Below are 15319 nucleotides of genomic sequence, written 5' to 3' on the forward strand. Positions count from 1 at the left end.
TTGCCATTGCCTTATGGAGTTGATGATGTCGTTTTCCTCTCTGCGTCTTTTTTGGCATCTGAAACTGACCTTATCCCAAAGTTGATTGGCTAGAGGACAGGTATCCAAGAGATGTTGGAGAGTTTCTTCACTTTGAAAGCAGTTATGAAAAATCGAGGGGCCATGAAAGTTAGGCTTTCTAAGCTTATCCCATGTGAGTATTTTTTTATGTCCTACCAGCCAGAGAAAGTAGGAGATTTTTGGCCAGGGTCCGAGCTCCCATATTTTGCTCCACAAAGGGTCTGGAGGTGTGGGGAAGTTGCATATCACCTTGTAGGCTTCTGAGGTAGTGTAGGATCCCTTGGGTTGGTATCCCCATCTGAGGATATCCCCACCGTTATCCTGCCTTATACTTCTTTTCCTTAGCTCGATCCTCAGCTCTTCTTCCTTCCGTGCATCTGTGCTGTTGAGAATTTGGTTGCTCTGTTTCCATTTTCTAAAACCATACTCCATCTCCGGCGACCAGAATTGGTGAAATTTTTCCTGCTGCTGCTCCTGCCTATCAGGTATCAAAGAAGGGTGAAGAACATTTTTGAGTTTGGGCATTTGGTTCCAGGCATCAGTCCAAAATCTTGCAGTGCGTCCATTCTTGATTTCCCAAAAGTTGTGCTTTTGAATTAACTGATAGTGTTGTTTGGCGGCATTCCATATTAGAGATCCCTTTTCGGTAGGAATGAATCTGATGAGTTCTTCTTGAGGTCTATTTCCGGCATATTTGGCTGTCCAGATTTTGACCCAGGGCTTATCTGGGTTAGTGATCCATTGCCACCAGATCTTGGCATTCATAATAGAATTGTTGTACTCAGGGTCTCTTAGCCCAATGCCCCCCTTGTCTTTGGGCATGCATACATTGGTCCATTTAACCAGGGCCCATTTGCGATTGGTGGCTGAGCTGCTCCATAGAAAATTACGCTGAAGGTTTCTTATGCTTTTTAGAACCCACTTTGGCGCGGCTAGAATAGAGAACAAGTACAGAGGCATTGCCTGCAGGACCGATTTGATGAGAACAACTCGACTGGCTAAGTTAAGAGATCTATATGTCCAGAGGTTGAGACGGTTATCAAGTTTCTCAAGAAGGGAGCGCCATGTGGGTTGCTTAATGGCTAATGCCGTGAGGGGTGCGCCCAGGTATTTGGAGGGAAGGGAAGCAGAGGGGAAGCCCAAGATGCGAGTTACAGCAGATTTGACTGAAGGTGGAGTATGAAAGAAGAAAACCTGCGATTTAGAGCAGTTGATCTGCGTGCCAGAGGCTTCCGAAAAATCCTGGAGGAGGGATTTAAGACGGAGGGCTTCTTGAACAGAGGGATAACCAAAAAGCATAGTGTCATCAACGAACTGCTGATGAGAGGTGGCTGAAGAGTTGTGCATGGAGATGCCTTTGATCTGATGAGAATGGAGGGCCTGTTTAATGTGACGACCTAACCCTTCAGCCATAAGAACAAAGAGAAAGGGGGATAGGGGATCCCCTTGCCGGATACCCCTGGAGGGTTTGAAGGGGCGGGAGGGAATTCCATTCACAAGGATTGAAAAATGAGTGGAAGCTATTAGGCTCATGATCCATCGGACCCAAGAGGAGCAGAAACCAAAAGCTTTTAGCATATGATGTATATAATTCCAACTTAGTTTGTCAAAAGCCTTGGAAAGATCTAATTTAAGAAGCATACCTGCTTGCTTTGAGTGCTTGAGGGAGTGAATGATCTCGTGAGTGAGTAGAATACCATCCATTATTTGTCGTCCTTCCACGTACCCTGACTGTTCCGGAGAGATGAGCCCGGGAAGGAGGGGTTTGAGTCGATTTGCTATGACTTTTGATATGACTTTGTAAATGACGTTGCATAAGGCAATTGGCCTGAATTTATCAGGGGTAATGGAGTCCTCCTCTTTGGGGATGAGAGTGATGAATGTGGAGTTGAGAGAGGGAAGAAGCCAGCGCGTAGCTCTGGATTCTTCAACTATCTGCCAGACTTCCTCCTTTATCATATCCCAGAAAGAGTGAAAGAATGTGGTAGTAAATCCATCTGGGCCAGGGGCTTTACCTTCTTTGAGCTGCGTCATTGCCTCATCCACTTCCTGGGGAAGAATAGGGCGCATTAGGAGTTCATTGTGTTCCTCCGTAATGAGCTTTGGAACATTGCTGGTAATTTTGCTAATGGCCTGTCGCCGGTCTTCTCTTTGCTCTTGATGGACCTGTTGAAAGTGATTGAGGAGCACCTCTTCAATTTCCTCGTGTGTCTCTACTTTTGCCCCCGTTTGGTTTTGGATGAAGGGTATATTGTTATGCATTCTTCGCTGAACTGTAGTTCTGTGGAAGAATTTGGTATTACGTTCCCCCTCCTTCAGCCATCTGACTCTTGACTTTTGCCTCCAGTAGATTTCTTCCTGCTTTCTCCTATCCTCCAGCTGGCTATGGATGAGTCGCTCCTGCTCCAGAGTGGCTTCCGTGTGCCCCTCCGAGATAATATTTTGGTGGAGAACCTCCAGATCCTGAGTTAACTCTTGCTGCGCCTCGAAGATATTTCCAAAGGTTTCCCTGTTCCATCTTTTTAGGTGACTTTTGAGAAATCTTAACTTCTGCTGGAATTGATACATTTTTGCTCCTTCTGGGGGAATGAACGAGGCCCAGGTGGTCTTGACAAAGTCCTTGAAAGTGGGATGCGTAAGCCAGAATCCTTCAAAGCGGAAGGGTCTTTTGATTAAGTTACCTGGTCTTTGCCACTGTAGAGCTATTGGCCAGTGATCCGATCCTGTGTGAGCAAGAATGGCTGCTGAGATGTCTCCTCCTAAGTGGACCGCGTTGTCTGAGAGGAGGAAGCGATCCAGTTTGGAGGCGATTTGATGTTTGCCAGCCCTGCGATTACTCCAAGTGAAGGTGCCATTACAAAACGGCATATCTATGAGAGATGTCGATTGGATGAATTCCTTGAAGCGATTGACTTCAGGTTCCATTCTACTCCTCCCTCCTAGCTTCTCTTCAGTTTTAGTAATCATGTTGAAGTCCCCAGCAACGATCCAAAGTGGGTGCCTTCTGCTGTTACTTAGAGCTTCAATCGTGTCAAGGAGCGCTACCTTACTTCCGGTGTCTTGTGGGAAGTACACATTTGATAGGTTGCCGTGAATATTGGTGCCCAAAATGTGAAAGGTCGCCTGTATAAGGTAGTGTGTTGCATGAAAATCTGAGAGGGATATCGCTTGGGTATTCCATGCTATAGCCAGCCCTCCTGAAGCTCCAGAGGTGTCTACTGCAACCGAACGACATCCTGGCCAGGCTTTTGAAAGAATGCTGCCTAGCGTAGTACTGTTACACTTAGTTTCCTGGAGAAAGCACATTTGTGGCTTTTCCTTTTTTATCATGTTTTTTAACATCCTGAGTTTTCCGAGGCTGTTTAGCCCTCTTATATTCCAAGACACCAGCTTCATGATTAACCATTGACAAAAGGCTTGTAGTACTTTGTCAACTTAGCATATCTGCCTGAGTCTACCAGGATTTTCCCAATCTCTATTGTTCTTTGCAGATCTGTCTTTCTTCCTCTCTTTTTTGTGTCCTTTGGGTGCAGATTTCCATCCCATTGGCTTCCTGGTTGTATCCCGAGTTGGTGCTGATGATAGGCTCGTGAGATGATCACTTCGAGCTTATTAAGTTGGTGCTCTGGAATTGAATCGTATGCTTTCTTTTTGCAAGCAAGTTCTAATTCCAAGATGTCTAAGCCATTCAGATCTATGCTTTCTGGCTCTTCTTCCATTATTTGCACTTGATTGTTGTCTTCAATGCTGGTCTCTGGATTCTGGGGGAGGTCTGCTTTTCCGTCAACTTCCATTTCCTTGAGGATCTCTGCAGTATCTTTCTGATCTCTTTTAAGAATGGTAGGGATGATGATGGGGGACGGAGATTTGGGAGGGGATTTAGATGGAGGGGGAGGTGAAGAGGAAGATGGGTGATCAGGGTTGGCATCAACATTGGTAGGGAGCTCATCTGAGGATTGTCCAAGAATATCAAAGCTGTTCTTGGTTACTGGGCCATGGGATTTGTTGGGCTGGGGTTTGTACCCATTTTGGGGTTTTTTGTGAGAGCGCTTCCTGCTAGAGACTTTAGTAAAGCCGTCCTGGGCAGGGGTATCAGAAGAGTCAGGGATGCTGATTTGGACATTTTGAGGGAAATCCCTAAAGAGATGTCCTAGGGCATGCCATTTTCTACACCGAAATGGAACATGTTCATAGTCGAGAGGCTAGATCCATTCTTCATCTCAATAGGCGAGAGTTACCGACTCTGGAAGAGCTTCATTGAGGCGAATGAAAACACATATTCGAGCATAGGAGATGTACTTACGAGATTTGGTTTCTTCTGCCGCTCTGATATACTCTCCCACCCCATTTCCGATCCCTCTGAGTATGTCCTCATCCCAGTATTCGTCCGGGAGAGAGTATAATCTGATCCAAACTAGCGCCCACGTCAGATCTTCCTTGTCTGGGTTAAATCTGGGGGTCCATTCCCGCAGGTATAATCCAGCTGAATTAAAAAAGTAGGGCCCTTCTACTAGTATTCTGTATTTGTCCTCCAGGCAGAAAAATATTGCTGTGAAGAAGCCTTTCGGCCCTAGCTGCAGAGTGACATCTCCTTTAGGTTTCCATTTCGCCGCTATCCAACCATATAGGGCTTTCTCAGTAGGCCAGAACCCTATGAACTTCCCAATGAGGGCATGATCTCGCATATACTCTATTCTTCTGTCAATCTTGTCTCCCGGCAGCTCTATTCGTGGCCGCTCCTTGGCCACTGGTCTGCATGTTGTTGAGGAAATTTTCGGACCTTCTTCAGGCTTTTCTGTTCCTTCTTGTGGACCGCTGTCTCCTTCTTTCCATCTTCCATTTTCCTTATTGTCATTTTGGGGCTTTTTCCCCCTGTTCAAGATTTCTTTGTCCACTGAACCAAAAATGACATTTTGCGCAGGATTTTGCTGCGACGGGGAGGGCTCTGACGCCCCCCCCCCAGAGGTTGTGCCATTGCATAGCCTTAATGCTCTGCAGCTCTGAAACGCTGCAGAGGCTTTCTCACCCCCTGAGATGGTCTTGCCTGGTATACTGTCGGCGCCGTTGGGGGCTCGCTCAGAACCCTAGCAGAGCGTTCTCTATCACTTGTTACTTGGTCTTTGTTATTTATAGGTATTAATAATAAAGTAATTTAAAATAAAATTATAAGTTAAATAATTTATATGGTTTTTTCTTAAGTTTTAATAAATTGATATATATATTTACGAACCATTTAATTATATAACTATGCTAGTAATAAGTAATTTAAGTTAATTCACTATAAAACTAAATATACTCACAACAATAAACAAGTTGCCTTAACAATATTATGATTCAATAGTTAAATCCATATCATATCATTGTGGTAAACCTTGCTATAAACAATAATGCATCCCTTATGAATTTATTAAATTTATATATTCATTAGTCAATTAATTTTTATATGTTTTTAATGATTCAATATCTATATTTATTAACCATTTAATTTATATATCAATGCTGGAAATAAAAACTATATATAAATATATTCACAACATCCAACACACTACTTTAACAATATTATGATTCAATAGTTTAACCACATCATCCAACACACTACCTTAACAATATTATGATTCAATAGTTTAACCACATCATTGGGGTAGGACTTACTATAAACACTAACACATCCACTATAACATTGCTAAACCTTTATATTCATTCTTGGGGAATTGTACAACCCACTATGACCTCGATGTGTAAGTATAAGAAGTCTTCAAAAAATAATAAGAATATTTTTTACTAATGTCAGTGAAAATAGTAGCTTGAATCTTAAATTATATATAATTTTTTAATCTTATTAAAGGACTAATATTGATTATTAAAATATAAAGATGCATTATTATATATAATTTGAATGGATAATAAATTATCTCATGTGTTTAATAGTTCATTTATCATATAGGTAAATATGAATGGATCATAAATTCACCTTTAACTAAAAAAATTTACCATATTAAGATTCGGAATTAGGTAAAATATTAAAAATATTTACTCAAATTTACTAAAGTTAATAGCACCTCTTCAATCAAAGGAAAAAGGTTAATGCAACACAAAGAATAGAAAATCCTACTCCAAAATCTTTTAATTTTTTTTTTATTAAATATTTGTAAAATAATTCTTTAAAGGGAAAAACCATATCTTATGGATATATTAAAGTCTTTAAGGACATCAATATTTCCACATCAAAGTTCTAATATTTGAAAATATTAATTTGATTTAGTTTTATAATAATTTTTGTTATCATGCCATAAAAAACATTATTAAATCTAACAGTAATATTGTTAAACTTAATAACTTTGGATTAACACAATATTAAATTTAACATGATATTCAATTTGTTATATTATAATATATCATGATATATATTAACTCTAAATATATATTGGAGGGAAGAACAAAGACATAAACTGATAGAGGTGGAGACATAAAGGTAGTGACAAGGGAGAGATGGAGATAAAATGAAGAAGAAAGACATAGAGAGAGAAGAGTGGAGAGAGAGAGCGAGAAAGTGAGAGAGTAACAACGAAGAGGTGGAGGGAGAGTGTGCATTTTCTGGGGTGAGATAGAGACAAAGAAGGAGAGATGGAACGAAGGGGGAAGAGAAGGAGAGAGAAAGGGAGATAGTTACAGAGTTGGAGGGTGAAGAGAGAGTGGGGGCAGAGAGACAAAGGGATGTGAGAGAGAAAGGGAGAGAGAGGAAGGAAGAGAAAGAGAATGTGAAAGAGAGAGGGAGAGAGAGAGAGAGATGGAGTTGGAGGGAAAGAGAGAGGGAATTAAGAAGATTTAATACATAGATAGAGGAAGGTGGACAGAGAGAGAGGGAGTGATAAGAGAGATGTAGAGAGGGAGAGAGGAGAGAAGGAGTGAAGAGAGATAGACGAGGGAGAGAGAGAGTGAAGGGGAAGAGAGGGGGAGAGGAAGAGTGAAGGGGAAGAGAGGGGGAGAGGAAGAGTGAGGGGGAGATATATAGATATGAAGAAAGAGTGTGTATGTTTTTGGGGTGATATAGAGAGAAAAAGGAGAGGCAGAGGAAGATAGAGATATAGGTGGGAGGTGAAGAGAGGGAAGAAGAGAGAGAGAGAGAGAGAGAGAGGGATGATACATAGATATGGAGTATGAATATGCGTGTGTTTGGGGGGTGAGATAGAGAGACAAAGAAGGAGAGATGGAGGGGGATATAAAAACAAATGGATGGGGGAGAGGGAAGAATATTTCTTGTACTATATACATTGATTTCAGTGTATATGATGACTTCTAATCCTATTTGATTACTTTCATTAGATGCATTGATTTCAGTTTAGAAGTTGATTTCTAATCATATTTGATTTCCTTCTCCTAATGCATTTATTTCAGCGTAGATGTTGATTTCTAATTGTATTTGATTGCTTAAACTATATGCGTTGATTTTAGTATAGATGTTCATTTCTAATTATATTTGATTGTTTGCACTAGATGCATTAATTTTAGTGTACATGTTGGCTTCTAATCTTATTTGATTTATTGCATTACATGCGTTGATTTCAATGTAGATGTTGTTTTCTAATCCTCTTTGATTGCTTGCATTAGATGGATTAAATGTTGTTAATCTTGAGACTATAAATTATTAAAAATAATTTTCAAGATTGGATGGATGGGGGAGAGAGGGAAGAAGGTTTATTGCACTAGATGCATTGATTTAAATGTACATGATGATTTCTAATCCTATTTGATTTCTTGCACTAGATGCATTGATTTGAGTGTAGATGTTGGTTTCTAATTATATTGGATTTTTTGCATTAGATGCATTGATTTCAGTATAGATGTGGATTTCTAATCCTATTTCATTGCTTGCACTAGATGCATAGATTTCAATGTAGATGTGGATTTCTAATCCTATTTGATTGCTTACACTTGATGCATGGATTTCAATGTAGATGTGTATTTCTAATTCTATTTGATTTCTTACACTAGATGTAATGATTTTAGTGTAGAAGTTGATTTCTAATCTCATTTATCTCATTTCATTGTTTGCATTAGATGCATTGATTTGAGTGTAGATGATGTTTTCTAATCGTATTTGATTGTTTGTAGTATATGCATTAGATTTTGTTAATCTTGAGGTTATACATTATTAAAAAAATGATTTTTCAAGATATATTTAGCAATACGTAGAGGGACACTAAATAATTAGCTGTCAAAAGTTGCGATACCTAGAATTAAAATGAAAAAGATGTGAAAAATCAATCCTCCTACAAAGTTCAAATTAATCCTTAACAAGAGTTCATAACCAACTAATTGCTAATAAGCAATTACATATATTCAAAATTATTAATAGAGAAATTTCATACATCTATGTATTCAAAATATTTATAAGAGGAAAATGTATACTTATAAACATCAAAACAAATCCAAATATACTTGAAGGAGATGTGATAATTGTTTGGAGAAACAAATAATGTAAAGATTTTATAACCTGACCGCTCATTAAAAAAATCAAAAATACATTATTTCTTGACTTTACAAAATAGACTATAGATAATAAAAAAATCATCAAAATATTCTTCAAGAAAATAAACTATTTCAAACACAAACAAAGGAACAAATTATTTCAAGAGTAATATTGACACATTAAATTGTTAAAACTTGAACACTATTTAAAATTAATTAGTTGTCAAAAGTTGTGATACCTAAAATTAAACGAAATAGATGTGCAATATCAATCCTCCTACAAACTATTGACAAGATTGTCTCACTTGTTCATCACCAACTAACTACTAATACAACAATTACATACACATATAAAAATATAATACAACAATTGTAACATTCACAAATATTTTTCAGAGAGAAAAAGCATAATTGTATTATATTGAGAGTATATAACAGATACCAGATAAGTACAAATGACAAGCTATAAGAAGCTGAGGAGGTCTTTAACCTGAAACAAAAAACTAGAGGATGTGACCCTCCATGAGGGAAGAAAAAACGATCTGAGCAGAAACACATCATATAAAAATATAGCTGCAAGTTTTATGATCCATATGTAGATTCAAATATGTACCCATGATACCAGAGATAGTTGAAAACTATATACACCATACAAGTACGATGATAGAAACAAAAAGGGAGATACAAAAGGAGAAATAAGAGCAGATCCAGAGATGACCAAAAGTGATTAAGCGCCAGGGAGTGAGAAATCCTGAATGATAAAGGATTTCTCATCCAAAATTACCTTCATGGACCATGAACCTGATTCTAAATGAATACCTTGCTTTGACAAACTGTCCGCTTGCTGGTTTAGATCTCTGTAGATGTGTTGAATAGAGCATTCCTTCACAAGTCCCCAATAAAACATGATCCTGTCCATCCATCCTGTGAGGTGTGAGCTCCTGATATGGCAATTTCCTTTGACATGATCGATCATAATTTTGGAATCCCCAAAAATTGAGATGGATTGTATATCAAGAAAAATGCAGAAAGCAAGAAGACCCGCTAGAGCCCTTGCCTTAGCCATGCTATTTGTGCCCCTTCCTCCATTCCATGATATAAGATATTGAAGATTCTCATCCATAATAATATGAACCCCGCATCCACAAGAATTTTGCTGTGCGTCACCATCAAAAAACGCCCTAGGGGTCCTTGAGAGAAAATCTTTCTGTACATTTCTGTTGACATTTTTCAATTTGGGTGGCTTTATCGGCACGGAATCATAGATGGTTATGATTTGTTGTGTGATATCTTTGAGAGGCACTTTCATTTCTTTGAAAATTATGTTGTTCCTCCATTTCCATGCACACCATAAAACAATGATAATTATAGATCTCCATGACTCTCTCTGCCTGCTCCACCACTCGAATGATGTGTGCATAGAAACATGAGAAACTATAGGGAAACCATATAAAGAAGCCAAATCATGCCATATTTTCTGAAAAGATTGGCATTGGAAGAACATATGAAAGTTGGTTTCCTCGGCTGATTCACACATTAAGCATTTGCTCGGCCATGCCATTTTCTTTTTTTTTAGATTTTCCCAGGACAGATTTTTATTGTGGAACACCAACCAAGAGAAGAGTATTAATTTGGGAGAACAACCTATTTTCCATAAAACTGTTGGAAACATGGGACCAGAGTTTATGGTCTTTTGGCCAATCATATCTTTATAAATGTCCTTTACACACACCTAAGAATTTGCTTTTGGTGCCTTCCATATAAGGTAATCTTCCGGCCTGGACTTGTGAAAACTGCAGCTTCTCAAAACATCCCTGACAGTGTTCCATTGCCTTGCCAGGAGCTCTGACATACCTAGTTCAATGGCTTCCTTCCAGAGAGGAAGTGGACCTTGCCATGCTTGTATGAGCTTATCCCATGTAAAAAAACCTTTAGCATGGAAAAAGATTAAAAGCCTTTCGGGAATGATTATACTTTCTCGCCCGCACATGATGGGATCTATACCAATAAGGATTCTGTTGCCAGATTGTAAGCTCCAATTTAGATTCTTTAGAAAATATTGCTCTATTTTGTGAAAACTGAGCCATATAGCCGACCCATACTTGGCTCCGATCCTTCCTATTCTGAACCAGTGTTCCATGTCTTTGCCTTTCATATATTTCTTTTTTATAGTAAAGCTCCAAGGCCCTTCCCCGAAAATTCCTCTCCACAGTGATTTGCACAGGAGTGCTTTCCCGAATGTTCTCAAATCCAATAATCCCCATCCTCCTGAGACTTTCGGCATTGAGATCTTCTCCAAACTAGTAAGATGATATTTTCTCTGTTCAAATTTGCCACCCCATATAAAATTTGCAGTTATCCTGTTCATTTTCTGGATTATACTTGCAGGAAGATAAAAGATGTGTGCCCAATATACGACAAGTTGCGTTAAAACTGCTTGTGTTAGAACTATCCTTCCTGCCAATGATAGAGACTTGTATTCCTAGGCAGAAATCTTTTTATAGTACCTATCAATTAGCCATTGCCAATCCATTTTAGAGTAACCTTTAGCCTTTAGCTGAAAGCCCAAATATTTAACACCATCCTTGATTGACCTCATCTCTACCCCAAACAGCCCAGAAATCCATATCATTGTTTCCATATTGACATCATTGTGGAATAGAATAGATTTAGACTTGTTTATTTGTAATCCAGTAGCGTTTTGGAACCTATATAGAATGTCATTTAGACATGTCCACGAGAGTCTGCAAAGCATTGCAAAAATGAGCACATCGTCGACAAACAGATTGTGCGAGATGTAGTTGTTCCTGCAGATTTTCACCGGCCTACACCTGTTTTCAGAGACTGCCCTATTTATATGAAGGCTTAAAGAATTCATTGCAAGGATAAACAGAAGAGGAGAGAGGGGGCACCCTTGACGCAGCCCCCTTTCCGCTTGAAAGAAAGGAGAAGGAATCCCATTTATGATGACAACATAGTTCACGTTCTCTACGCATGCCATGATCCAGCTTATGGCATTTGATCTCAGGCCGATCTTGGCTAATAAGCATCTAATAAACCCCCAATCTAAGCAATCATATGCTTTTTGTAAATCAATTTTCAGAATGGCAGCTTCTAATTTTTTTGAGAACATAGTAAACAGGCTTTCTTGAGTATTTGCGACCGCATCCAAAATATTTCTTCCCTTTAAAAAGCATGTTGATCCTTTGTTAGAAAAGAGGCTAAGGTCTCCTTAATCCTTTCCGCAATAATTTTTGTGATGATTTTGAACGTTATATTGCATAAGGAAATCGGCCTATAATCTTGAAAGGAGACCACATCCATTTTCTTTGGAATAAGAGCTATCTGAGTGGAAGTTGTAATTTGATGTATGCTGCCTGAGATTCTTGCTGCTTCAACCATCCTCAACAGGTCTTGTTTGATGATATCAAAGAAATGAATGAAGAACTCTATTGTCCAGCCGTCCGGGCCAGGACATTTATCCTTCTTAAAAGCCTTCATAACACCTAAAAGTTCTTCCTCTGTTATGGGCTGAAAGAGGCGCTCATTTTTTCCGTCATCAAACATTTGTGGAACCAGATCAATACCCCATAAGATATCCTGAAATCTGCACTCATCCCTTCTTTTATATTGGTCTTTAAAATGCCTCACAGCTTCCTCTGTGATTTCTTGTTGAGAGAAGAGGAATCCCCCCCGACCGTCACTGATTTTCCATATGGAATTTCTTTCATGCCTGGAATTTGCAAACTTGTGGAAAAATTTTGTGTTCCTGTCACCTTCCTTGAGCCAAATCGCCCTGCTCTTGAGTCTCCAAAAAGCCTCTTCCTGCTTCAGCAAGTGTTGTTTTTTCCTTTCAAGCTCTTTTATGCGACATCTCATGCTAAAAGGAAGTGAGTTAGCATCCAGCGCTTTGGAAATACTGTCCAATTCCTTCTGAGTTTCTTTAAGGGCCAATCTGTCCATCTGTCTTTTTTTAATTTTCCATTCTTTTACTACCTTTCTTATAGAGGATAATTTGTCTCTGAAGGTCATAAACGGGGGCATCATATCTTTTGCAGACAATTCCTTCCATGTATTTGATATGACTTCATTGAAATCTGGCTCTTCCAACCATAATCTGTTAAATTTAAATGGATACCCATTCTTAAAGCCCTTATCCCTCCAGCCAAGATAAATCGGTCTATGGTCGGATATGAAGACGTTCTCAATTGATGAGTAAGGCATGCCCATTTTATCAATAATGCTAAAGTGTACAATAAACCTATCAATCCTCTTTGCAATGTACGCCTTCTCTATTCTTCCATTGTCCCATGTAGGCATCATTTTGGATGGAATTATATCCACGAGATTCCTGTGCAAGAGTTCATACTTAATGCGATCAGCAAGCGGGTCTCGTTTCCTGCAATTTCCCCATCGTTCCTCTGAGCTTAGAGTTACGTTGAGATCTCCTGCAATCATCAATGAATCAATATCAAAAATTTCTGAGGCAAAATTTTTTTCCCAGAAAGGAATCCTGTTCTTATAAGGGGCATAGATATTCAGGATGTTAATGGGACAGTCTCTTCCTCTGATGGATGTTGAGATTAGAATGCCCGCAAAGCACTTATAAGCTTTGGCTCTGATCCAGACAGGGTCCCATAAAACCGCCAGCCCACCCGAAAGACCCTTAGCTTCCGAGGCTACCAGATGCCATGAGGGAAACATTTTCCTAAAGTAGGAGATGGACACATGCTTGCTATGCATAGTTTCCTGAATTAGAATAATTTTTGGCTGAGCTGAGTGGAATAAATTCTTTAGCGCCAAAAATTTGAGGTCTGCCCCCAGACCTCTTATATTCATAGAAATGACGAAGGTCATTTGGGAGATTTTTCAGCCACGCTTGCTCTAAGAGGCTGTATTTCTGACATGTCAAAGATGGGAACGTTTACAAGAGATAGGTTTCTCATACCTCTGTCTGCATCCTTTGACGACCCTCTAAAATGTCTACTACCTCCTTTGACCTTCTTTCTCACCATTATATTTTTTGTAGAATTTGGGCTTATGAGGGGAGGTGTAGGTTTTTTCGGTTTATGGATGGTTAAGGGTTCCAACTCCAGAGACTTCTTGCTTAAAAGAAAATCTAAGTCGCTATCATACAAATTTGTTGGTGATGAGACAGGGGAGTTGAGAGGGGTTGGAGATACCATCGGTTCTTTGCCTTTCGCTGATGGAATTTTCCTGGGCGTCGGTGAGGATGATGAAATGAAGATGGTTTGGGATCCCACTGTAAAGTCCTTGAAGGGTTGCATGATCGGGGGGCGAAGGTATAGCTTTTTCATCATTCGGCTTCGGGGGAGGCTTGCATAGAAAAGATTGAGACTTATTATCAGTATTGCATCTAGTCTTTGACGAGCTTTCAGGCTTGGTGCTGATGCCCTGTGAGAGGTCTTGAGAGAAATACTGAGGGGATTGATTGAGACTGTTTTCCAATTTTTCTTGCACAACATCATTTTTCGTTGGAGACAAACTGGCTATAGGAGAAAACTTCTCCTTTTCAAAAGACAGGGGCGAAGTTACCTGAGTATTTTGATGAAACAATCTGCTTTTTAGATTCTAGCGTCGAGAGCAATTTTTAATAAGGTGGCTTGTCCTGTGGCATGCAGAGCATCTGAAGGGGATGCCCCAGAAATCCAGTCTTTGATTTATTTTTAAGTCCCGCCAAGCAATCTCAATGTGGTCGGGAAATCCTCCCCTGTAGGCCTTTTCAATAAGAATCCACACTATTCGCTTGTCTTTCTCCCCCAGGCATCTTGGGTCGACATAGATAAATCTTCCAATGGAATTACCTATCTCAGATAGAGTCTCCTTAGACCACATCTCCAGGGGAAGGTTTGGGAGTTTGACCCAGATCAAGTTGTTAGACGGAGTGTTTTTCAAAGGGTCATACCCAATGTACCATCTATGGAGAGCAAGGAAGCTCCTTTTATGAACCCAGGGGCGAATCAGAATGGTTTCTACGTCACTGGCACTTAAGAAGTGAAAGCAATACCACTCCTTCATGAGATTTGAAACAATGGGAAGATATCCAATCAGTGGTTTCCACTGAACCTCAAGCCATTTTCTCATCGTGGCATCATCCATGTCTGGAAAATGCCACCTGCCCACTAAAGCAAGTTCCTGTAGACTTTCTATACGCTCAGTCAAGTGGACGCTGTCTAGTTTTAATGCAGCAGGCGGGGGAGTGGTTTTGACAGGATTGCGCGCCTTGTTGTAGCGGCTTGCATGTTCATGCATGACCTTGTTTTCCTGTTGAAACACACTTTTTTTTTTTTTCCCTCCCATAAAGGATGATCTTTCCGTAACCCTTCCCCATCCTTGTCAGCAATAGGCATTGATGGTAGGACCACCACGTCGTCCAGAGTGGATTGCCATCCTCCAGATAACGTGGCACCTCCCCAATCCTTCTCAGCCTGAATTGCTGCCAGTACCATGGCCTCCGTGGCCGAAGCATCAGACCCACCCTCCATGCGCCTCCAAACTCTACCCCCTGGCTAAAAATAAATGGTACTTTATGTCCTATATAGATTTCCGGATCGAGGTCTCATACCCGAAATAAATGAGTAGATGGCAGAAGCCTGTACATACAACCCGGATCGTGAAATGCCAAGAGAGAGCACTTTAATACTCTTCTGACAAAAGGTACTGACGGCATGAAGACTCGGGACGGAAAGTATCCAGCTGTTCAGGGATATAGACTAAGGGATAGATTTCCAAATCAGGATTTTGTGCCAGGAATAAATAATCAGCTGAC

The 15319-nt window shown here is 39.9% G+C and overlaps 1 protein-coding gene across 1 annotated transcript; it reads right to left on the reverse strand.

Annotated features, from left to right (window-relative positions):
* Positions 1 to 14121: 14121 nt before the first annotated feature.
* LOC149226095 (uncharacterized) lies at positions 14122 to 15035 on the reverse strand. Its single transcript, XM_089380103.1, has 2 exons — positions 14872 to 15035; positions 14122 to 14785 (listed from the first exon to the last, which is right to left on the reverse strand). The coding sequence occupies exons 1-2, from the start codon at positions 15033 to 15035 to the stop codon at positions 14122 to 14124; spliced, it is 828 nt and encodes a 275-aa protein (XP_089236229.1).
* Between the last annotated feature and the right edge of the window lie 284 nt (positions 15036 to 15319).

The sequence above is a fragment of the Pinus tabuliformis genome, chromosome J, assembly GCF_031772625.1.
Source record: "Pinus tabuliformis cultivar Carrire ecotype Pingquan chromosome J, CPIR1, whole genome shotgun sequence".
Lineage (NCBI taxonomy): Eukaryota > Viridiplantae > Streptophyta > Pinopsida > Pinales > Pinaceae > Pinus > Pinus tabuliformis.

What these genes read in the sequence shown, in the direction of transcription:
- LOC149226095 (XM_089380103.1), bottom strand. Translation starts at nt 15,035, where the DNA reads ATGGAGGGTGGGTCTGATGCTTCGGCCACGGAGGCCATGGTACTGGCA. An exon ending in GCTGACAAGGATGGGGAAGG is followed by an intron (nt 14,786 to 14,871) that starts GTTACGGAAAGA and finishes TGAACATGCAAG; the next exon opens with CCGCTACAACAAGGCGCGCA.